At 41.2% G+C, this 26,176-nt stretch overlaps 1 protein-coding gene across 1 annotated transcript in view; it reads right to left on the bottom strand.

The window, feature by feature from the left end:
• Nucleotides 1–26,176, bottom strand: part of MDFIC2 (MyoD family inhibitor domain containing 2) — a 58,141-nt gene that overhangs the window by 12,693 nt on the left and 19,272 nt on the right. The window contains exons 4-5 of the mRNA XM_063121622.1: nucleotides 7,839–7,907; nucleotides 2,668–2,871 (exon numbers count right to left, since the gene is read on the bottom strand). Coding sequence (XP_062977692.1) covers nucleotides 2,668–2,871; nucleotides 7,839–7,907 — 273 coding nt within the window. The remainder of the gene's footprint in view (nucleotides 1–2,667; nucleotides 2,872–7,838; nucleotides 7,908–26,176) is intronic.

Raw genomic sequence — 26,176 nt, 5'->3', positions numbered from 1 at the left:
TGGAAGGAAGGCTAGGCTACAAAAGAAGAGTACAGACAGGTAGCACAGAAGTGGAGAAATGGTATCGGGAAGGCTAAAGTTGAGAATGAGCTGAGGTTAGTGAGGAATGCTAAAAGCAACAAAAATAGCTTTCTTCAGGTATGTGCATAGTAAAAGGCAGAGGAAAGTTCAACTGCTTAATGAGGATGGCAAATTGATAACAGACGACAAAGAAAAGGCTGAACTGCTCAATTCCTACTTTGGCTCAGTCTTCTTCCAAAGGCGGTTCTATGACCACACACACACACACACACACCCGGAAAAAGTGAAGTACAAGCTGAAGGGGCAGGATTGCAGTTTGGGATTGATAAACAAATAGTCAAGGAACACCTAATGTCTTTGAATAAGTCCAAATCTCCAGGGCCTGATGAACTGTATCCTAAAGTAATAAAGGAGCTGGCAGAAGAAGTCTCAGAACCACTGTCCTTTATCTTTGCAAAATCATGGAAGACGGGTGAAGTTGCGGATGTCTGGAGGAGGGCTAATGTTGTCCCTATCTTCAAAAAGGGCAAAAAGGAGGATCCAGGGAACTACAACCAGTCAGTCTGACATCCATCCCTGGGAAATTTTTGGAGCAGATTATAAAGAAGTCAGTGTGTAAGTACCTTGAAAACAATGCAGTGATTACTAGAAGCCAGCATGGATTTGTCAAGAACAAATCCTGTCAGACTAATATGATCTCATTCTTTGATCGGGTAACCTCCCTTGTGGACTGTGGGAATGCTGTGGACGTCCTATATCTTGATTTCAGCAAAGCTTTTGACAAAATACCACATGACATTCTGATCCGCAAAATAGCTAAAAATGGGCTAGAAGGAACAACTATTAGGTAGATGCACAGTTGGCTACAGAATTGGACTCAAAGAGTGCTTGACAATGGTACCTTCTCAAACTTGGGGAGGTAATGAGCACGGTACTGCAAGGCTCAGTCCTGGGCCCAGTGCTCTTCAACATTTTTATTAATGAATTGGATGAGGAGGTAGAGGGAACGCTTATCAAATTTGAGATGACACAAAATTGGGTGGGATAGCTAATACCCCAGAAGACAGAAATGAACTTCAAAATGATCTTGATAGACTGGAGCACTGGGCTGAAAACAACAGAATGAAATTTAATAGGGATAAATGCCAAGTTCTACACCTAGGGAAAAGAAACCAAATGTACAGTTACAAGATGGGGGATACTTGGCTCAGCAATTCTACAAATGAGTAGGATCTTGGAATTGTTTTAGATCACAAACTGAATATGAGCCAATGGCGTGATGTGGCTGCAAAAAAAGCAAATGCTATTTTGGGCTGCATTAATAGAAGTATAGCTTCCAAGTCACGCAAAGTACTGGCTCCCCTCTATTTGGCACTGGATAGGCATCATCTTGAATATTGCATCCAGTTCTGGGCACCACACTTCAAGAAGAATGCAGACAATTTGGAGGGGGTTCAGAGGAGGGAGACAAGGATGATCAGGGGTCTGGAAGCAAAGCACTATAAGACAAGACTGAAAGAACTGGGCATGTTTAGGCTTGGGAAGACTGAGGGTGGACATGATAGCACTCTTCAAGTACTTGAAAGGCTGTCACATAGTGGAGTGCCAGGATCTCTTCTCAGTCACCCCAGAATGCAGGACATGGACTAATGGGCTTGAAGTTACAGAAATCCAGATTCTGACTGGACATCAGGAAAAACTTCCTGACTGTAAGGTTCTTAATGGCCAAATAGGGCTCATGTCTATACAGAATATGGTCAATGGTGGTTTTCAGTTTGAAAACTGTAAGTTCATCCTGTGCATGACTCTACTCTTTTAATCTCTATGGGAAAAGAGAGACCCAGATACTGTATATAAAATGGGTGGCAACCAATTGGAAATTCAATGTGCTTCCCCATGCATTCCGCCTCTAGAGGTAGTCCACAAAACAGGAGGGGGTGGGGGTTACCATGAAAAAGTAACATTGTGAAAATGGCCAGAACTTGAACCATCTCCAGTCCTTGAATGACCCCCACCCAATTGCTTTGAAAGTCTTTTGTCCTATGCATGTTTAGAGAAAGGCATGGAAAAGGTATCAAGATCTCACCCGCTCTCCCCAACCCCTTACGCCTGGAACGCTCTTCCAGAACATTTGAGATCTACAAGCTCAATCGCAGCTTTAAAAGCTCAGCTAAAAACCTTTCTCTTTCCTAAAGCTTTTATAACTTGATGTTGTTCTGACTTTATACTGTTAGTTTTACCCTACCCTGTGCCTGTTTACCCTACCCTGTGCCTGTCTGCATTCTCTTCCCCTCCTTATTGTTTTACCATGATTTAATTAGAATGTAAGCCTATGCGGCAGGGTCTTGCTATTTACTGTTTTACTGTTTTACTCTGTACAGCACCATGTACATTGATAGTGCTATATAAATAAATAATAATAATAATAATAATAATAATAATAATAATAATAATAATAATACACGGAGCTTGTGTGCTTAGAACCAAATTCATGTAGACGCAATGCACACAATCTATACACGCCACAAAATGCAATGTAAATAACCTGTCCCAGTCCCATTTTCCTCTCCATGCACACAGTTGAATATATAAGGTCATTTATATAGATAATTTCTAGGAATCTGCTTAGTTTCTTGCAAAACATACCATTACTGTCTCTTTCATCATCTTCAAGGTAGCTGAATTGTGTTCTGCATTTCTTAAGGGATGATAATGTAGATGTACTAGATTCCGACAATTTTCTCTCATTTTTGGTGTCCTTTGCTGGTACATCTGTGATGCTGAATTCTGATACTGAACTGAGAATGATGCCTTTCATAGGTTTCTCATCTTTAATTGCTAGATGATTTTCTGGAGTGGGGAAGATAGTCAAAATTAATTTATCCAGAAAATTAGATGTTTAGAGCTTGCTCCCATATGGCTCCCATACTCACCCAGTGCCATGAGAAAAATGACGTGGTTCATGTTCAGTTACTAGTTAGCACTTATGATTTATTTGATTTATACCCCACCTTTCAACCAAAGAAATAGTGCTCACAATGGCTAACAATAATATGAATGAAGATGAAAACAAGTTAAACAATCATAGAAAGAAATACATTAGAAACACAATTAAAAAATGATCCAATAAAAAAGCAACACCCAACCCAATAGAACCCACTTCAGCTTGAATAAAAATGCCTTTGCCTGCCAGCAGAAAGAGAGCAGAGCGAAAGCCAAGCTATGGCAGTTCCAGAGCCTGAGAGCAGGCATGGAGAAGGGCCTCTCTTCCATCCCACCAAACATGCCTCCAGTCGTGGAGGAACCGAGGAAAAGGCCTCTTATGATGACATGCACTGGGAGTATGTCCCAGTTGATACTCTTTGATATCTCAGCAACATTTGATACCATCAGTCATGGTATCCTTCTGGGGTGGCTGTCCAAGATGGGAGTTGGGGGCACTGCTTTGTAATGGTTCAGCTCCTACCTGGATGGGGGGGGGTTATTGCTTGGCCCTTGGATCCTCCAGCCTAGGGTTCCATAGGGATCTATTCTATCCCCCATGTTGTTTCTCATCTACATTAAACTGCTGTACATGGTCATCCAGAGTTTGGGGCTGCATTGTCATGCTGATGATATGCAATTCCAATTCTTCTTTTCATCTCAGCCAAGTGTAGTGGTGGCTGTACTGATGCAGTGTCTGACCTCAGTAATAGACTGGAAGAGTGCCAATAAACTGAGGTTCAGTCCAGACAAGACTCTGACTCTGCTGATGGGTGGTTACTCTGTCTGGATGGGAGAAGTCCAACCAGCTCTGCAGGAGCAAGTGCACAGCTTAGAGGTATTCCTGGACCCATCGTTGTCATTGGAGGCTCAGGTGGCCTCCATGGCATGGAGTACTTTTTACCAGCTTCAGTTCATAGCCTAGTTGCAGCCCCGTCTGAATGGAGATAGTTTAGCATTGGTGGTCTAGGCTGCTGTAATCCCTAGGTCAGACTACTGCAATACCTTGTACATTGAGCTGCCTTTTAAGATGGTTTGGAAACTGCAGTTAGTGCAGAATTGGGCAGTCAAGTTGTTGACTGGGACTCGGTGCTGGGAACATATCAGTACTGTTGCTTCAAGGCAACAGGGGTTCATCCACTATTATTCCAATAATAGTTGGGCGATATCAAACCACTAAACAATCTGGCCCTTGGAAAATGTAGCTAAACCTATTTTACAATGTAATCATCATTTTAAAAATGCCCTCAAATTCTGATCAACTTCCAACATTCCCATTATGGCCCACTAAAAGTACAGCAGTACAATGTTGGGGAAAACTGGAAGGAAATATTCAGCGAATGCTAGATTAGCATTTTTCTATATCCATAGGCTGCTCTGTGTGAGAAGCCAAGCTTTATCCTTCAAGTGCAGTTGGAGAGGAGATCAAGACTAGAAGTATAAAAGGCATAGATTTAACCTGAATTCCCCATTACAACACCCTCAAAGAAAAGGGTAAAAAAAAGCTGTCATTCAAGGACTTTTTTGTTTGCTCAAGAACGAAAATAGAGTGCATTTTACTGTCAGGCTCTTATTCTGAAAAGCTTCCACTAAGTAATGTTATATGTGTCTTGCTACAGAAAGATCAAGTCCTAGTACAATCACTATAACAAGCAACTTGCTATGACAAGCAGGATCCTGTCTTCCAGAAAACATTGTAGTTGAGAGAAAGCGATGCACAATTATAGGGCTCCATTTCATTTTTATGCAATTACCCTCACTTCAGCCATTGGCCCATCTACATTATCTCTTTTTATCAATGTAATGCTTGCAGAAAGTGTCTGTGGAAATCAGGTTTATGTGGGCCAGCATGAAATCACATGGTTAGCTTTTCCTTTTCCTTTTGAGACTGGCATTCTATGATTATAATAAAAGGTGCAGAGTTGGGGTGGGGCGGGGTAGAGAAATAAATGAACGCAAATGGGCATTTCAAATATGCAATACTTGGTATTATTTATATAGGGTGACCATATGAAAAGGAGGACAAGGCTCCTGTAGGTTTAACAGTTGCATAGAAAAGGGAATTTCACCAGTTGTCGTTTGTATGCAGGCAGCACCTGGTGAAATTCCCTCTTCATCACAACAGTTAAAGCTGAAGGAGCTATACTAGAGTAAGCAGATACAAAAGAGGACTCCTGCTGCAGCTTTAACTGTTGTGATACAGAGGGAATTTCACCAGTTGGTGAATGCATACAAATGACACCTGCTGAAATTCCCTTTTCTGTACAACAGTTTAAATGTGAGTGACATAAAATATAAGTTGCAATTAAATGTAGGCAGGATATCAAACTCCAAATTCTAGTTTTTAAATGTTAGAACATACAGCCCAGCTTGTAACTAATATAGAACCATTACAGTCTGTGAGCTCAGCCATCAGTCCTATTTCCATTCAACATCTATTGCCACAAGACAACAACACAACACAGCCTTCTTTATTAAAGTGGGATCTCTTCAGATTCATCTATCTGAATTTTTGGCATATTTCACAGTAAGGTGTGAAAATCACTAAAACAAAACGTCAGATAGTTTTGCAGTAATATGCATATAGCATATGTCCGGTGATTCTATTTATGTAGTGCAGGGTGACAGTTCTGCTCATGTTTTAGATCATATATGATTATGCATAGCTCTCTGCAAAAGGGTCTGAGTCGAGATAGGCCTTTGCTAGACCTACCTCTTAATCTGTGCAGCAGAGGGGGGGAGCCCACGGTGCAGCTACCATGGGCTGTCGCTCTAATCTGGACATCAGACATGATGGGCTGCAGGAAAGCCCTGTCGCGTCCACCATTTTGGGTTTTTTTGTATTTAAAGGGCTGGATGCGCACGAACACTCGTGCACTTAGGCAAGTACTTTTTTTAAAAAAAACATTCTAACCCCCGGCTCCGATCTCCTCCCGGCTCTGATCTCCCCCCCCCCCGATTTCCCTGGCTCCAATCTCCCCTCTGATCTCTCCCCCTGCCCCTGGCCCCAATCTCTCCCCCTGCCCCGATGGGGACAGCGCTCCTGCAGAGCACTGCGCCCTGTGCATGGCTTCTCCCGGGTATGCGCGAGTAAGCAGTGTAGCCGGGAAAAGCTGCGGAACGGGCTAGACCTTCTGCGGTCCCGGGCTCAGCACAGGACTGCGGAAATACCAGGCCAAAAGTGGTGCCCGTTACCCCGGAGCCAGGCAGGGTTGACCCCTGCCTGAGCCCGGGATCCCTTGTGTGTCATCTGGATGCACAGGGGCAAGCCCGGGTGTTAGCCCGGGCTAAACCCTGGTCTAGCAAAGCCCATAGTCACATGCAACAATGATTCAGGATTTGCATTCCATCTACATTAGGGACTGTGTAAAATCCGTTCTGCTTGCGTTTCATGGATTGTCAGGTGCCCTTAGTTCCATCATCTGCTTATCCACAGAATCAGATTTTTTCTTAGTTTCTGAATTCTCGTAAATTTGCAATTGCAAAACTGTTCAAATCTCCCCCCGCCCATTTTCATGCTTTAGCCTATGGAGGAAATTCACATTTTTTGTCATTTTTTCTAAATTGCAAATTCTGTGACAAGATCCCTTTTCAGGTAATGGTCCCATGAAGAAGGACCACAAATTGAAAAGGGCAGCAGAGCCACACTGCTAGCCCTGCCTCTGAAGCTCTTGTTCCTGCCCCCCTGCCGTCCACCCATTAAGTGTGGATGTTTGAGGATGGGAAACTGACAGACACATGTACACATGTTCACACAGTCCACACATGCAGACTTCCATGGTAGCCATAATGCTGAGCTCAGCTGCCCACACACAAAGTGTGGATGTTATTGGACAGGGCTGGGGAACCAGATGATCCTGGAAGCAGGGCTAGCAATGCAGCCTTGCGGCTCCTATGGCTTGGGCCATAACTCAGTGGGAGAGCACGTGAAGGCCCTGGGTTCAATCTCCAGCATGCCAGGGTGGAGCTCAGAAACTTTCCTGTTTGATGCCCTGGAGAGATGCTGCCAGTCAGTGTCAACAGTACTGCGCTAGATGGACCAATGGTCTGATTCAGTATAAGGCACCTATATTGTGTTCCTCCTTTCAATGTGTGCTCCCCCTTCATGTAATTAACATCTGAATGGTTCTAGGGACTGCATCAGATGTGTTTCACCCTGATGTATATCTGTGTGTATAGTTCCTCATCCAGAAAAAGATCCATTTGCAGAAATTGAAACTGCTAACAGTTCTCCATTGTGCTCAGAAACAAACTGACAACCAGCATAGTTCTTGCAGGATGGGTATTAGGTAATCCATGGAAGCCACCCACTAACATTGTTGCACCCACATTTTGAACTGGTTAAAGTTTCGTGCTCTCAGATTGGGCCTGAGGATCTCCAGTGATCCCACTGGAGCCAAGTGAGTTTGCAACATGTCTTGGAAAGATTTTGCACCTTACAAATCTTGATAGAATTTGGTAGTGATTTCATCTAGAAATCTTTACTGAGATCATGACTCCCTTGTGCCAAATACAAAAAAGGTCTTACTTCTGGCAACATATTGCTGAAAAAACAGGAGGCCTGAAAACACTCAACTGATGTTTTCAGTTGAGCATTGAGCATTGAGCAGGGGGTTGGACTCGATGGCCTTGTAGGCCCCTTCCAACTCTGCTATTCTATGATTCTATGATTCTATGTGATCTGTTTCAATGCTATCCTAAGACTAAAGCAAGTCATAGGCGTAGACATACATACATAAATGCATACACAGTCTGTGGATCAGTGCTTATTGTGAGAGAGATGCAAGAGCTTACAATACTCTATTTTAAATACATTTCCACAAACTGAATCTTACCTGGATGATCTGCTTGATTCAGAATGACGATAGGGAGACCTTGCAGAGGAAGGGAGCTGGTGCAACTGTCTTGGTGCGAAATCAAACAAAGATACCATCAACAAATGCTATTTGGCCAGCCATTCATCTATAACAAAAAAGTGTGTGTGTGTGTGTGCTTGTGTGTGAATGTGTGAGCACCATAGCACCAAGACTATGAAACCTAGGTGCCTGAAACTTGGCATGCATATTCAGGAGGCCCTGGGGGTGGGGGTTTGAAGCCAGGAGGGTGTAGTCCATGAGTGTTATAAGGTTGCCGCTTCCCACTGCTGTGGGGTAGACCCCCCCCCCAATCAGGAAAATGGAATGGAAAAATGTTGGAGAAATCTGTTTGGGGGGGTGGAGCTCAATGAGCTTCCCACAGCTCAGCCCCCAAACTTCAGCCTATTTTCAGTGAATTGGCTCTATTCAATCTGTATCAAGCCAGGGCAGTTTGCAGATTTTCCTTGTTTTGTGTTTGTTTGTTTGTTTGTGCAAATACAGAGTTGAACACATTGAGCCTGAGCTGTCTGAATGGAGCTACCTCGGTTAGCCCCCTGGGAATCACCACTGCCATGGTGCATCCCTATAACCCCCTGAAGAACAGAGATGTGAGAATGAGAGACCCCAAAAGAAACAGGAGGAATGAAATAGAGATGTTGTGTTTGTGCAGTGAAGTTCAAAACAAACTGTGATTTGCCTTTCTGTTCCTAGACTGAAGCATGTTAGGAGGCTTTGAGAGAGTTTATTTTTATTGCATAGATAGGAACAGGAAACTGTTTATGAAGCTATAAATAAACAATTGATCGTTTATGACATCATTAGACCATGCAAACCTCTTCACTTTTAATTTATGATGATGCATGAGTAATTCGCTTTGGTTTGGATTTACTAGATTTGCTCCTAGCAGGGAAATGCAGATGGTGCATTCTTTGAAAGGCGTATTTAATCAGAAGTGAAGTTTTGATCCCATCTTGTGAATTTTCAGATTGTATAGGAATCACTGGGTAGCTCTGAATGTTTTCTGTGGATTCGTTATAATTTGATAGCTAAGCATTTTGCCCACATCCAAACATCTGACAAGATGGACCATATCCCCATCTATTTCCATGAAAATGTCTAAGTCATTATACTTCATATTATAAATATGAATGAACCATCGGAAATCATTGCTCCTATACGGACCCTGCCTTTAAGATTGAGTTTAAAGGTCCTGGTCTCAGTTCTGTCTATAAGTGAGATCAGGTGACTGAGAACAGGAGAAGGACTTTCTCTTTTGTAAAGGGCCCTGGGAGGGGTATAAATATATAAAATATAATAAAAATAAATTGAGAAGAACTATCCAACATATGCAGCATTCAGTCATAATCAGCCTTTTGAATGCACCACAAACCTACATTTTGAGTGATTTGTGGTAGCTTATGAAAAACTCATCTGGACTGAATGACCTGAAACCTGTATGTGATACATAACCATGTACAGTCAATTCACCACAGGCTGATGTGGGCTCACTTTTTGTCATGGTTGACAGAGGCTGAAATGGCTTGTGATAAACTCTTAATTTAAGGATAGCAACAAGAGTATCCATCATATCTGAATGACCCAAACCCATTTACTTTCAAAAGAGTCCATGTCCCAAATTGTGGAGTTGATAAGAGCATTACAGTCAATCCTAACAAAAAGTAAAAGTGGCTATATATATATATATATATATATATATATATATATATATATAATCACCTTCTCTGCTAAAAGACATCGAGCTACCATGAACTACACTGAGCCACTTTTCTCAGGCCAAACTACAGCAAATGTTTGGGTAATCACTAAGGATATATGAGAAATTCTTTTCAGGTGTTGTTGTTGTTTTTATCAGGATTTACCCAGTTTGCACCTTCCAGACCAAATATGGAGCTATGTGTGATAGTTTTCTTTACCTTCATGAAAGTGCATGCAGCCCTGATTCGGATAGATGCCATGGTAATCTGGGGGAGGGGGGTAAACTTCCCCCTACAACTGTTTCCCCCAAAAAATGTATTTCCCCCCATGAAACTGGAGTGAATGGAGGATTTTTCCCTTCTTCACATGGTGAAGGGGGATTTGGGGGAGGGGAAATGGGTGGGACAAGTTTAACCCCCTCTACCAGAGCCCTATGATCCCAATCTAAATTGGGCCCACACAAAGGTAAAGAAAACTATCATACATAGCTCCACTATGTGTGATCACACAAACATTTAGCTTGGCCCTCAGGTGGTGGATTGGGAGGGCTGGCACTGTCTCCTCCCATTGCTTCCTACCTGGGCCTCCATCACTTTGCTATCTGATCTGCAGGAATGAGTGCACATCTCCTGCCATGTCGTTTCAGTTCCCGTCACCAACAGCAGCTGCCTGGCTCAGAGCTCACCACGGCCAGCCTTGGACCTTGCCAGGCCCAGGGACACCACTCCTCAGCCACAGGAGCCCCCATCAATGTTGGCACTATGTTTCACTGCCCACTTGTACGCACAAACTGTGCCTGTCACAGGCAATGGCCGCCCTGCAAATTAGCTGACTTTGTTTTTTGAATGCTAATCTGTATAGTATGAATACAGTATGAAATATGAATGAAATTGATTCTTCCCCTAAATCAATGATTATAAACATTAGTCCATGGATTAAAGAAACCACAGAGAATGTGTATCAGATGCCACATGTGAAATTTTGACTTTTTGGAGTAAATGCTTTTGTGCATGTATGTGTTTAATTGTTAATTTTGCATGTATTAAAATTCTGATATAAAAGTATTAAAGGGAGACAGTCAAGGTACAGGAGGTTAAAAACTATTTTGAAAATATGAATCTTTTTTAATAGGTCTCAGCTTACTGGAAGCATTAAAGTAAATATATGTTAGGAATGACATTTGGAGTTGTTTCATCACATCACCTCACCTTCCCCCACACTTTTTAATAAAGAAATGTCTTTCTTGGAAGACATTTTGTAGCCAGACATCATGCAAAACAAAAAGTGGCGGGGGGGGGGGGAGAAGGAAGGCAGGAAAGGGAAGTTAAGAAAAGATTCTCTCTCGCCCACCTCGAGTTTAATAAAATTAAAGTGATTTATGTAATATTGATATGTCGATATGTTTTTCAATAATTTCCCCCCTACAATTTAAATAAAACTCTCATCACTTCAAAAATTATAATTATATGTCTTCCTCCCACTTTGAAAATGGCACAAGGTGCTCATTTGCAGAGTTCTACTCTTCAAATTTTCCCTGAGAATAGAAATGTCATGACTCAGTTAACAATGCTTTATTATTCACATTGATCTTTTTTTATAGTGTTCTTTATCTCAAAAACATTGTAAATCAGATAGCTTCCTCCCACTCTTTTGTTCATTTGCAAATTTTTATTATTCTCGTTTAAGAAAGCAATGGAGTGTCAAGAGTCAGTATATATTGTTTATATTCTTTCTCTTCCTTTAAAATTAGCTTTAACTGTGTAAAAAAAAATAAAACTGAGCAGTCAGGAAAAAAATCTGATTATTATTTTTTTACAAAAAGCATATAGTGAAGGCAGAAAGGAGTAGTATTTGCTGCAGTGTGTGTGTGTGTGTGTGTGTGTGTGTGTGTTAAGGCAGGGGCAGGGAAGTCTTCCTCTGGAACCAAGGGCCGAATTCAATTTCAGACCAGTTCTCTGGGGCCATATTGCATGGTCAGTGGGGCTGAAAGAAAGGAGGGAAGGGCCAAAGGCAAAAGAGGTAAGGCCACTGTGTAAATAGAATGCTGGACTAGAAGAACCTTGGTCTGATGTTCTTAACCATATATTGGCCCCGTTCAGGCAACACGCTAAACCATGCTGCTTAATCACAAAATGGTTAATGGAATGCATTGACCTTAATACATTCCATTAACCATTGTGAGGTTAAGCAGTGCAATTTAGTGTGTTGTCTGAACCAGGCCATTGTGGTCTGCCATGTGCTTGTCATCCCTTTTCCCCAGAATGGCAAACTTGAACAGAATGCCCCACCCAAAAAAACCTCCAACCCCAACTCCCCCCTTTGTAGGTTGATCATTTATGAAAGAAGAAGAAGAAGAAGAAGAAGAAGAAGAAGAAGAAGAAGAAGAAGAAGAAGAAGCGTCATCAAAGGAGTCATCAATTGATGGTGCTAAATAAATAAATAATAATAATAATAATAATAATAATAGGAGGAGGACAAAAGAAGTCAGTGATTTTCATGCTGGTTGTGTATGTTAATTCATATGTATAAGTGCCAATTTAGAAATAGTTAGGATGATTTAGATAATGAACTGCCCAGAGAGCTTCGGCTATTGGGCGGTATAAAAATGTAATTAATTAATTAATTAATTAATTAATAAAATCTCCCCATTGAGATAGACTCTGACCAGGTGAGCTGTGTGCTTGCCTTCAGGTGCTAGCTGCTGCTGTGCAACAGTTCTTATGGTTCTTTATCTTTATATGGGATTTGGACAAGATGTTCCTTCAAATAGAGCATGGCTTCAGCTACAGGACTGTCTTCCAGAAGCTCTTTAGATAGAGGACAGTGCCCCATAACAGAGGACATGTGGCCACCCTATGTCCAAAAACGTCCTGACTGTTAGAGCAGTACGACAATGGAACCAGTTACCTAGAGAGGTTGTGGGCTCTCCCACACTAGAGGCATTCAAGAGGCAGCTGGACAGCCATCTGTCAGGTATGCTTAAATGTGGATTCCTGCATTGAGCGGGGGCTTGGACTCGATGGCTTTATAGGCCCCTTCCAACTCTACTGTTCTATGATTCTTCCCCAGTCACCCCTTTCACCTTCCACTGTTTGTCTGCAACAGGTTTTTGATCTTGGCCATATGTTCATTCTGTTTTTAAATGAAAACTTGTTAAACAACACATTTTTAAACTGTGTATCACATTGCAGCCTAACAGTGTACTCCGGCACATGTTTGCTCAGAAGTAAGTCCCACTGAGTTCAGTGGGGCTTGCTCTCACAGCAGCATGTGATTGTTCCCTAAGGCTGGGGGGAGCCTTAAGGGATTTTGGAGCATTGGGCTTCATAGCCCAGTGGGCACTTGCATGGGAGCTGGCATTGAGAAAGGTGTGGGGGCCATGAGTGAGAGAGGGGGGGATGCTTAGATTTGGGGGGGGGGATTTAGTGTCTTTCATTTTTTAATAAGAACTAGCTAAAATTTGCAAATTTCTGTGTAAATGGGATGGAATGGATTTAAGATTTAACAAATATGAATGTCGGAGAAAGCAAAACAGATTCATCTACCCCTACTGAGATTGCTAGAAGTGGGCAAATCCCAGGCAAATAGAGGGATCGCCTGCTCCCGGGATCCCCTGTGTTTTATTTGGATGCACAGGGATGATCCCAAGAGAAACCCAGAGGGGAAAGGCAGGTGTAGAAATGGCCCAAGAGTTAGGCAACTGCTTATTACTGGACCTGAGATGTACTTTAAAATATGGCCCACAGAGTAGCAGAATTTGAAGTCATGCATAAGAGATAACTCTGCTTTTATATCAAAATTAGGCAAAACACCACCTTTATTCCCTACTGAAGATGGATCTTACTTTCTCCCTCTTTTTTCCTCTGCTCTATATTCAAAGCAAGCACTTTTTGCTGTCACTATGCCGCTATTGTTCGCGACTCCAAATGTGTTAAAAACACAAGGGCATTTTACCATGTGTATTGTGCATGAGAAATATTGTTACATGACAAGCTCCAATTGGCAAGTGAAAAGAGGTTTTATTGAGGGGAAACCGCAGTAGCAAACAGTGAACTATGCAGAATAATGGTAATTGTTCCTTGAGCATTGGCAGCACACGTTCACTTAATATGACTCGTTCCTCTCTCTCTCTCTGCCTCAGAGGACCTGTTAGACAGGCAGGCAGCCACCTCTCCCCGGGACCAAGCTGTCAATGCAAACTTGCTTGCTTTCTCTTTCTTTGAGCTAAGCTATACCCCCAGAGCTCCCAAAGCTTTTCCTGACTGAAAGCTTTTCTCTTAAAAAAAAATAAATGAAAAAAATGAAAGCAAGCTCCATTCTAAATTACATCACATGAGCACTTCTATTCAGATTGACAGAACAAAAGAGGTGCGTTGGGGGTGGCGGACAAATTCCAAAAATACTGCCTGAGTTCTCTTCATTTCACTTTATGATTTACTTCTGTGCAGTTCATCAGAGGAGGCCGGTGTGTTGTCCCAGAAACCTTACAACTGAAAGCCCAGAACAGAAGTGTAAAATTGTAGAATAAACGTACCATGAAACTACTGGGCACTACCCAACAACCCAGCCACCCCCAAAATTGTAATGACTAAGTCCCATTGAAAATGATAGGGTTTCAGTTGATTTTTATGGTATTTAAAATAGTTGCAATCTAGACTAAGGGCAGTATCCAATGGGGAGCAACTGTTAACATAAATTATGCTGCAATAGTGTAAACTACCCTAGCGTTGTGCCAATAGCATTAGCTGATGCACTGCTTTCCCTGAGAAAGTCCCCCCTAGCAGTAGAATAACTAAGGGAGCCATCTTATGACCCATAGGATAGTTGGGATTCAAGGCTGGAGTCAGCGCTCCAACTTCAGAGCCAGGAATCTGCACTTCCCACCCCCTCCCCTTTGCAGCTAGCACGGAGAGGGCTGCACTACCTGCTTCTTTGAGCTCTGAAACATCCCAGCTGGCCAAAATGCAGAACAGTAGGAAAGTAGAGGAAAATATTTTCACCTCCACTACTCACTCACTCACTCTCACTCTCTCTCTCTCTCTCTCTCTCTCTCTCTCTCTCTCTCTCTCTCTCGGATGGCCATAAGCCTCCTAGTTTGGAGGCTTACAGCCATTTATTTATTTAGATTGCACCCTAAATAAATAAAAATCACAATTTGGTGCCATGCCATCCCAACCCAATATCTGCTGCCTGAGGCATCCACCTCATTCTGCCAGATTTTTTTTGGGTGTGTGTGTGTGGTCTTCTGGCACCTACTTCAAAGGTTTTAAGGAACCAAGAAAAAACACTTATTTACCGAGATAGTGCTATGTAACATGATTCTTTTGCTGCTTTCATCTTCTGGTAATTTGTGTTTTTTGACACTTTTTATTGTATTTTAAAGTTTTTTTAAGCCACCTTGTGAACTATTAATTGATTCATTTTATTTTTTGTTTATTTAAAACATTTATATCCCACCTTATATCAATAAGATCTCAGGGTGGCGTACAGATAAAAGCATACAGTATAAAAACAGTAAATATACACAGCTAAAAACAAATTGATATTGATATGTAAATTGATATGTACATTGATGGTGCTATATAAATAATAATAATAATAATAATAATAATAATAATAATAATAATAATAATAATAAATTAAACCATAAACCAAGTTAAAACGATATATAATTTAAAAGCAGTAAAACTATTAAAACAGTTAAAACAAAGTGCCTAGTGAATTCAACCATTAAAAGCTTTGTTAAAAAGCCATGTTTTCACTTGGCGCCAGAATAAAATCAGTGTTGGTGCCAGTTGGGCTTTCAAGGGGAGGGCATTCCACAGTCGGGGTGCCACAACAGAGAAACCCCTCTCCCTTGTCCCAACATAGTGAATGTGTTGTGCTGGTGGGATGAGGAGAAGGGCTCCTCCAACAGATCTCAAGTCTTGGGCAGGCATATATAAGGAGAGGCGCTCCTTCAAGTATCGAGGTCCTAAGCCGTTTAGGGCTTTAAACGTCATTACCAACACCTTGAATTCTGACCGGAAGTGTATAGGCAGCCAGTGCAATTCCGTTAAGACCGGTGTTATGTGGTCTCTGTAAGATGTACCCGCCAGCAGTCTAATCAGGAAGTTACTAGTGCATGCACTACTGTGGCTAGGTTGTCCCAGTCCAGGAAAGGCCGTAGCTGGCGGATCAGCCGAAGCTGACCCCAAGTACTCTGTGCCACAGAGTCCACCTGGGCCTCCAGTGACAAAGATGTATCTAGGAGTACTCCCAAGCTATGCACCTGCTCCTTCGGGTAATTTTAGTATTATACCACTTTTCAATAATATTCTCAAGGCAGTTTAGAAAAAATATAAAACAATTAACATGTCATTACACTGTCCCTCCACACACATAATAAACTAAAAGCTACAAAACTATTATTAGAAAGTAGAGTATAAATATTTTGAATAAGTGGGTGTGTGTGTGAAGTCTCAAGAAAGGATTCAATGTGAAAAACATGTGTGATCCTATTTTTCATAAAATTTAAGTATGTATGATATATATATATTATCACTTGATATACAAAAGGAGTGTGCCTTAAAATTTGAACTTACTTGGGTCTCCAAGAGGCTGTGAGTTAGAATTGGTCAATCCTGGGGGGAAGGGTGGGAGAGACCAAAAAAAGAAGCAAAATTAATTATATTTATTAAATTTATTTATTTATTTATTTATTACATTTCTATACTGCTCGATAGCCGGAGCTCTCTGAGCGGTTCACAAAAATTAAAAACATTCAAGGTATAAAACAATTCAATAAACAAAAAACCTACAGTTTACAAAACAATGTTAAAGGCTCTACAGTTTTCAACCAAACTCCAAAAAGCAGGGAAATTGGGAGTTAAGGCTCACAGGCCTATAACGCCACATCCTCCCTAAAGAGGCACCTTTGGAGGGCACCAGGTTGGGGAAGGGCTGTTCTAAACCGCCCAAAGAGCTCCAGCTATTGGGCGGTATAGAAATGTAATAAATAAATAAACAAAAAAAGATAAGTAGGTGGCCCTAATTGTTCGTCATCAGTTTTCCACAACCCCACAGTCACCTCTGCATATCCTATTCACCATAGGATAACCATCTGTCAGGGATGCTTTAGGGTGGATTCCTGCATTGAGCAGGGGGTTGGACTCGATGGCCTTGTAGGCCCCTTCCAACTCTGCTATTCTATGATTCTATGATTCTATTCTCCATCCTGTCCTCATGGTTTATATCTGCTTTGGGAGAATGAGAATTTCACTGGCACTTTCTGCCTCCTTAGGGAGGATGTGGCGTTATAGGCCTGTGAGCCTTAACTCCCAATTTCCCTGCTTTTTGGAGTTTGGTTGAAAACTGTAGAGCCTTTAATGTTGTTTTGTAAACTGTAGGTTTTTTGTTTATTGAATTTCATGGCTTTGTGTAATGGATGACCACACAGGAAAAAAGCCATATAAATGTATGGAATGTGGGGAAAGCTTCAGCTGTAGTGGGACCTTGAGTAGACATCAAAGAACCCACACAGGGGAGAATATTTTTTAAATAATTTCCCAATTTACACTATTTAAAAAAATTAAATTATGACACTATAGTGTAATTATTTAAAACATTACACTAAAATTTATAATTTTTACTATATTGACATTAAAGAATCCACTTAAATCAAGGATCAGAGTATCTAGCATTTTTCATATAACTGCTTGATAACCCACATATCACATAACTTCCAGATGAAAGGCATCACCAAATGTTGCTTCCCTGCTCGTATTTTCTTGCTATGTCAATAACTGGAGATCATTGTTAACAACACATTTAGGTATTTATTGCAGAGCTTTGGCTATGGGGTGGGAAATCAATTTAATAAATAAATACACCCAGTCTATGGGGTGGTATATAAATGTAATTCCTTATGCCCCCCCCTTCCCGGCTTTCCCTCAGCCTACATTACCTCACAGGGTCGTTGTGAGGATAAAATGAAGAGGAGGATGAAGAGGACTACATGCCCTGGACTACTGCAACTACTGAGGGGCATTGAATTCTATGATTCTGTGAATCTAAGTCTACAGCAACTGGAGGGTGCCAAGTTGTAGCAAAAACTAGGTCCCTTAACCATTTGTCTGGTGTGAAGTAATGTTTTGGGTATAAGATTTGTGGATGTACATTTTAGAAAATGTTTTCCTTTCATACAAACATAAAGCAGCAGATTTAGCTTATAAGAAGCAGGTACACAGAGAAAAGAAAATATTTTCTATGTACAACCAAAACTATTCACCTTCCTTCACACCAAAACCTTCCTTCACACCAGAGATTTTTTTTAAGAAACCTATATCTGTGTTCAAATTCAAAATACACACACACACACACACACACACAAATCTAAAAAAGAAAGCTTAAAATGTAGTTCAGCACCTTTTAAAGAAACAAACACTACCTGAAGAAGTTTAAACTCACGGCAGATAGGCCAGGCTTAACCTCCTATCATTCCTAGTCTCAAAATATTTATTTCCATAAAGTTTAAACTTTAAGAGGCTTGGGTGAGGAACTGCCACCTCAAAGGAAAGTTTGCCATATATTCTTTACTTTGAATTAAGAAGGATACACCAGCACTTCAAACACACACACACACACACCCCTCCCTCTTCACAATCACAGACACACAACAAAGTCAATCAAACCCCTACCTGAGCCAGCCAGGTTTTCTTTTTCCTTGGAGGCCAGGGAAGGGCCTCCCTCCAAGCAAGGCAGATAGTTTCTCTCTCCCTCCCTGGCCTCCACAGCACTGTAGGGAAGGAGAGGGCCCAGACAGGGCCTTGGCTTATCTGCAGAAGGAAATGGCTCCTAAATGAGCCAGGCGGCCATCTTATTTCAGCCAGGCAGCCATCTTATTTCCAATATTCCAATCTATTTGAGACAGGAGGGAGGGGGAGAGCGACGCTACTGAGCATGCTCCATTTAGGAGTTATGAGTCTGTACTCACTTTAATGGGGCAAAGAAATGTTCATTAAAAAACAATGGAAGCGAATTTTGAAAAAAGAAAAGCCATTCCACCAACTAGAAGGACAGGGGGCAAGATCCCACCACTGGTTTGAAGGGTAAGGGTCCCAATTTAGTGAGCAAAAAAATCGAAAAGAGCCATTTTGAGCCAGAGAGGTTTTTCCCATTTTTGTACTTTGAACTGCCATCCTGCCCTCAATATTTCACAAATCTTGAAACACACAGGGTATGTAAGACCAGCATTTCTTTCTGGCAGGTCTCCATTTCAGAAAGATTAGTGAAACATTTTCCATTTTATGAACGTCAGAATGACTCACCCCCAATTTCGGCCTTAACATGGTGGAATGCTCTTTTCACTGATCGCCTATAACACAGGGAAACACTCCCGTGTTTCCCTGTAATAGTTTAAAACCATAATATAAAATACAATATAAAAGCTCAACCAGATAAAAACAGTAGCAATGCAAAATTACAAATTTAAAACACCAAGTTAAAATTTATTTATAGACTCTAAAATGCTGGGAGAATAAAAAGGTCTTCACCTGGCATCTAAAAGCATATAATGTAGGTGCTAAGCGAACCTCCTTAGGGAGCTCATTCCACAGCTGGGGTGCCACAGCAGAGAAGGCCCTCCTCCTGGAAGCCACCTGCCTCACTTCCTTTGGCAGGGGCTCACACACACACACACGCACACACACAAACACTTGCTGAAGTGTGTGGGTTATTCAAGAACATGAAAAACAGGGATATCAAGTAAAGGAAAAAGAACTAAAGCAGGCTAGGTTCTCAAATTATTTCATTAAAGAAGCCTCAGAAAAAACTTGATTCTTGTCAAGGAAGAATACCCCACACACCTGACATGGAAAACAGCACAGTTCCATGCAGTCTCACAGCCTCACAGCATTATCAGGCACCATCTGGGGACTCTACACTCCAGCATAGCCCACCACTGACACCTGTCCTGGCTCCAGTGCCTGTCATCTTTGTTTTCTGCCCAGGAATCAGGGTCCATTTCTAAGGCATTGTGTAGAAAATGGCTGCCACTACAGATGGCAGCTATAACAGGTACCACAGTTCTTTCCCCACCTCCTCTCCTAATAATGTCTCTTGCTATGGAGCATTCAAGGATGCTAGAATGGTGGCCATGAGCCGGAGGATGCTTTGAAGGGCTCTGAAAAGTTACCACATTAAAATCATACCTTCAACCCCTTAAAAAGTACAAAAGAGGGAAGGAAGTTGTCAGTCACTCCCTCCCCAATTCAGACTGAACTCCAGGCCTTTTGAAAGTTAGGACCAGTTTCCTTGTATGCTATGTAGACTAGTGAACACCTAAACAATTATAGCTTACCTTTCAGGAGCTATGTTCACTTAAAGTGTCTGTGGAAAGCAAAAACTCTGTGTGGTCATACTCTTTTTCCTATTTCCTTAGTCTCATCTTAAGATTTATTCCTTCTTGCCAACATATTCCACCTCCCACTTTAAAACTTTAGAGATGTCAAATAAAACTCAATCTTCAAGCAGGGGTCCATATAGGAGCAATGAATTCCAGTGGGTCATTCATGTTTATAATATGGAGTATATTGACTTAGACATTTCCCGGGAACTGGGTGGAGATATGCTCTATCTTGTCAGATATTAGGATGTGGGCAAAATGCTTAGCTATCAAATTATAATGTAAGGCAAAACTAACCATTTGGGATCCAGGGCCAGAAAAGTTGATGCCAGGTGCAAGAAAAGGTAGGAGAAGCAGGGCTAGATCCTATGTTTCACACTGTACAGGCACAGATCCCTAATCACATAACTACAGGAGACACATGACATGGCTTAGCCTAGCCCACTGACTTCTTGCCAACAGATTGTCCAAGATTGAGGTGTGTCTGTGGAATTACAGGCCACTGAAACCGCTCAGTTTTAGCAGTCTTATGCTTCCAGATTTGAACCCTAGATATAGTCTCCCACTAGAAAAGGCTGGAAAAAGCTTGCCTGAGATAGAACAGTGGCATAGTGTTCCCAGGAAAGCAAGTTCAACCACCATTTTAACTGTCAGAGGAATCCATTTGACAAGCTTTCACTGGCTCATCACCCCAACCTGGTCGTTGGTCTGTTTTCTGCTAATTGGCTCAACTTTGTCTGCAGCAAATTTGGTCATGTAGTAGATTTTCCATTTGCACAAATTACGGTCACATTTTGTGCAAATGTCTATTTGCACAAATTGCAGCCCAGAAAAAAAAATATGGAAAAAGTTCCTGGAGTTTGGTCAAATTCCACAGTTCGAATCACAAATGCAAGGCAAGTCAGGCAGGTCTTGGGTTTTCCAGTATAGATGACTTAGGCCATTGCTAGACCTACCTGGTGATCTGTGTGGGAGGGCCATTGCTCCAGTCTACACGTCAGACACGACGGGCTACAGGAAAGCCCCGTTGCGTCCGCCATTTTTTTTACTTAAAGGGCCAGGTGCACAGGAGCGCACCAGCAACAAAGGTAAGTCGTTGTGGTTTGGTTTTGTTTTTTTGTTTTTTAAAGGATTCCCAGCTCCTCCACAAGCGGTTCCGGTTACCCCGGGCCAAGGGAGGGTTGACCCCTGCCTGACCCCGGGATCCCCTGTGCATCATCTGGACACACAGGGGCGAGCCCGGGGTGAGCACCGGGCTAAACCTTGGTCTAGCAACAGCCTCAGTCAGTATCCTATTCTCATCCAACTGGAGTAAGTCAGGGACACACTGCCATTGAAAGTGACCTAGGCTGATGTGATTTCCTTGTGGTTCGAATAGCAAGAAAAGAGTTAAATGGTCCATTAAAATGTATTACAGGGGAGTATAAATGATTATAATATCAATTTTCAAAGAGGAAAAAAGGTGCATGAAAGATTGTGACAACAATTTTCAACATGTTTCTCATCGACTTTGCTGGAAACTTGAGGGATTTAGATCGCAAAGTTGAGCAATCCTTTTTATCTATCTCTTGCTGCCTAATCCTATGTTAGACTTCTTTGGGATTGTTTGCATGTGTCCCTTTTGTCTTCTACAGAGGAAGAAAAAAGTCTGGCTCACAAGGATATCTTGTTAAAGTCCACTGAGGATTAAGGGGTGTGACAGTTTTCTTGCTGTTCCTCCTTACAAGAGATTTTGTGCCAACTTTTTGTGGGAGGTTTTGAAATAACTTTCAGCTAGTGATCATTTCACCCTTTTCTTTGTTTTCCTTAAATTGTGAGAGTCGCATTTCCCCCTTCAGGTCCTGCTTCTGTTCCTGCTTAGAGCAGATACTACTACACACTCTAAATGAGCATCACAGATAAGGCATGCCATTGTTTGGTCTCTGATTTGTGAAGACTTCTGTGCCAACTCTCAGGTACTCACCATCTTCATAACAGCCCTGAGAACATATCAGCACAGTAGAATGATACATTGCACTTGTCTTGAAATGGGATGCTGTCAGGTATTAAACAAAAAGAAGACTTTGTTGTTGCGGATGCTTAGTAAATGTTTGGGAAATCCTTTTTTTTAATTGATACACTCATAAATGCACACAGAGCAACACTGCAAACTACGTGCATTCATAAAACTATTTGGCATATATAAACTACGTTATAATTTTAAAAATGCATAGGTCAGCAGGAAACGTAACACTCAACTTTCATTACGTGAAAATTTGTCTGCTTATAGATCTTCTTCTATATTTGGAAAGGGAAAACATATTTCTTCTGTATTGCTTTTGTCTCAAAAGCAAGCTGTGTCATGCACTGAAGGCTCCTTTTTCAATGCATCAAACTTTCAGCATCTCCTTTAAGCATTTTATGATGTTCCATATTCAGAACTATCTGTGTCTCTGAAGGGATCCATGACCAATATAAGCTCTTTAAAAAACGAACAAACAAGCCTCTAACTTTGCTTTGCAGTGTGAACTATTTCACGCATTATAGAAGAGACTTGGGTTTGACGCAAAGTATATACACAATAGCAAATTGCAGCTCATCCCAACTCCTTGCCTTTTGTAGCTGTGTGATATATGTGATGCAAATGCATGCCTTCAGTGTCCACGCTTAACTTTCTTAGGTATGCATTTAAAACATCTTAAGTGCATCCCTGAAAAACAAGTTTGGATCCTAAGTTGCCCTTCATCTGGAGACACATTCACCATATCCCACATCAGTCCCAGAGTTCCCAATGCCAGAAGTAGACTTGCAAAGGCACAGGGAAGAGGGGAGGCAGGAAGTTGCATTCTGTGAATGTGGACTGAAGTACAGAAGATAGAACCCAAGCCCTTTTGTCAATCAATCAATTAATCAATCAATTTTGTTATATAGTCACAGACCCATACAACAAGCCATTTTGTGTGATGTGGCCCTATGCTTTCAATACAATAGAAAGCACACTTGATATTGTTTATAGAATAGCGAGCTTTCATTGAAGGTAACACATGGAACTTTTCATAATTTTATTTTCTGTAACCAATTGTTGCTAACAAAACTTCTGTGTCATAAATTAGAGTACAAACTCATTAGTCTTTGACCTGCAAAAAAACAAACAAACAAACATACAGGTTGAAAATATAATATATTGAATGTAGTGTGGTTTTCCCTTTCAACTATATCCACATCCAAGGAACAGGTTAGTTGATTTATATTTAATAGGCATCTTATGGGACCATCAAAAAGGGCATTTATTTGCTACTGAAATATCAATTAAGATAATATGCAAACTAATACAGTAATCAAATAAACCTGATGGATAACATAAACTCCCCCCACCCCTTCCTCAAAGCTGAACAGGCATGCTAACAAATCTATTTGATCAATATATGGGATGTAAAAAAAGAAAAGACATGATTGACTGATGAAGAAAATGAAACTGACACAAATAGGCTGACAGCCAGTTTCAAGTCTCTTTAGGGCAAATGCAATTAACTTAGAATAATAGACTCAAATTTGATGGTTAGAAATGCATTTTTATTAACAATCACAGCCTGAATCATTATGTGTGCTTATGAATAAAATTGTACTTATATTTAGCATACGTGTGTGTGTGTGTGTGTGTGTGTGTGTGTGCATGTATATATATTTATCAAAGTACATATTAAGGAAAGGGAAGGATGTTGTTTTTAAGCATCCATATTTTAAAAAAGAACAAAAGCAGGGGAGAGGATTTTAAATAAAAATGCACACCATAGCTGTAAATATATCAAGTATACAGGTACGCTGAGATTAGGCATACAGCAAAGATCAGCACTTCCCCACCCAGCAAGTCCCCAAACTCCAGGGCCTTTTGGGATATAGATCTGCAATCAGGGATTTTTACCAATTTCATTCTGAAGAAGAGAAGTCATTACTAGACAACTATACTCATTCTCTTTAGTTTAATAGCTTTTTAAAACGATTCATTTAGGAAGGAAAAGATTAACACTTTATTTACCAAGCATTTTATTTCTACCACCAACTCCCGCACTGTGACATTTGTAATCCATATCAAACTGGTTGTTTCATAAAAAATATCGGTAGTGCCAACATGGTTTCTGTGGCATTGTTTCTTGTAGCCCCTAATTTTATAATTAATTTTGTGTTTGAAAACACCAATGACTTTTGATGGAGGGGAGAGTAGTAAGAGGAAGAGTTTCAGGATAGGAGCCAAAGTTGAAGTGTTTTGGTGCAATACATGTGAGCATTCCCAATTTTTATTTCTGGCTCCGGCTACTTGTACTACAGTAGAAGTCACTCTTGGGATTCCTACAACTTTCAAGAGCAGCTGTATTGGAAAGAGGAGGGCTGAGAGCATGTGTGTTAAGCTTTGGCAGGAGTTATGTCTCAGGGAGTTGGGTTCTGAGACCCAGGGAAAGTTGTAGGGATGTGTATGAATTTTGATTCTGTTCATAAACAATCTTAACTTACCCCAGTCACAGCGCTGAATATGAACGAGAGAGCATTTCGGGGTAGGGAATGCTTGCACATGCCCAAAGTTGTGATTCGCATTTGAAAAATGTGTAGTCCCCCCCCCCATTTTTTTCATTATTATTTTTTGCAAAAGCTGAACTTTCAAATGTGATTTTTTTAAAAAATACAGATTTTTATACTTTAGTCAATGGGGGCAAGGGCACATTTTTGAAAAAAAATATGTACAGAAATACATACTTCTCCTGTTGGAAATGTGCATTCTTTCCACTCAAACAATACCCCCCCCCAAAAAAGTCACAAACAAAAATCAGAGTGAGCCAAACTGCCTTTGAAGCATCCATATTTTAAAAAAGAACAAAAGCAGGGGAGAGGATTTCAGAGAGCTTGAACATCCCTGGTTCTCCCAACCCTATGGAACTGGTTAGAACACAGGAAGTTTTTGTAAACCGCCCAGAGAGCTTTGGCTATGGGGTGGTATATATATATATATATGCAATAAATAAATAAGTAAATAAGTTGCCTTATAATGAATCAGGCCATTGATCCATTTAGCCCAGTATTGCTGACACTTACTGGCAATGGCTCTCCAGGGTTTCAGCCAGGATTCTTTCCTAGACCCACTTGGCGATGCCTGAACCTGTGACCTTTTGCATTCAAAGCAGGTGCTTTGCCACTGAGCTATGGCCTTTCCCACTGGTTGTCAGTTTAGGTGGGCCAGGAGCAGGTGTGTGGCCCAAATCTGGCAGGGCCCAGTTCCAAAGTAGTAATCAAGGATCAGATAGGCCAGGAGCAAGTGTATAGTCAAAACCAGGGTCAAGTACCAGAGCAGCCACGTAGGCTTACAAGGACTTATGTAGGCTTAGCAGGGGTGTCATCAAAACCAGGCATTGGGGCAAAGTCCAGAGCAGCCATTACATTTATTTATTTACAAAATTTATAAGCCACTTCGCATCTAAAAAGATTCCCAAGAGGTGAACAACGAAAGAAGAAAAAACAATAGTTTGTAGCCAGATCTACATCAAGCAGGTTATAACACTTTGAAAATGGTTCAAAAAACGGTATATGGAGTGTGTCCTGGGCCCCAACAGATGTCAACACCGTTATAAACTATTTTAAAGCGGTAGTGTGGATCCTGCCTGTATGTGTGTCTCTGTGTGTGACTATTTAGATTTTAAGCTTTTTCTTTTTGACATTTATCTTCACTAAATTTTAGACCTTGTTATTCGGTCTCTTTTGTGGGGTTGCTCACCTATGCCTAACAACCAATCTCCCACGCTACCTAGAGTAGAATTCAGAGACCCAAAGGGTTTTAGGGTTTATTTGATGGAGGCAGCAAAGTTTTTTGATTTTTTTCCTGCCTGGTGGCTTTGGAAAAAGCCACAGAAAAGGAATGGCAAAAAGGAATGGTGGCACATTGTTTTCCTGGTCCATGACACTGGTCCATGACAATCCAACAGATAGTTCTATTCATATAATTTGTTTTAAGGATATGATGTATTCCTTGAAACAAGTTCTAGAGGCTGGCTTGAAAACTACGGTGTGCTAAAGTCATAGAGACAGACTCGTGATGCTTGTCTGATTACTCTCCCAAATAGTGCCAAAAAGAACAAATCACTGATGCAGCGAACTTGCCAACCCAGTGCATGGAGCAAAGTGTCTCACAACTTTAATTCAGTCCACATAATTCCATCCCATTTTAGCTCTTAAGACATTTTTCCACCATCCA

This window comes from Elgaria multicarinata, chromosome 3 (assembly GCF_023053635.1).
Source record: "Elgaria multicarinata webbii isolate HBS135686 ecotype San Diego chromosome 3, rElgMul1.1.pri, whole genome shotgun sequence".
Lineage (NCBI taxonomy): Eukaryota > Metazoa > Chordata > Lepidosauria > Squamata > Anguidae > Elgaria > Elgaria multicarinata.
Note: the sequence above shows the minus strand (reverse complement) of the source record. Positions and strands in the feature narration are given on the sequence as shown.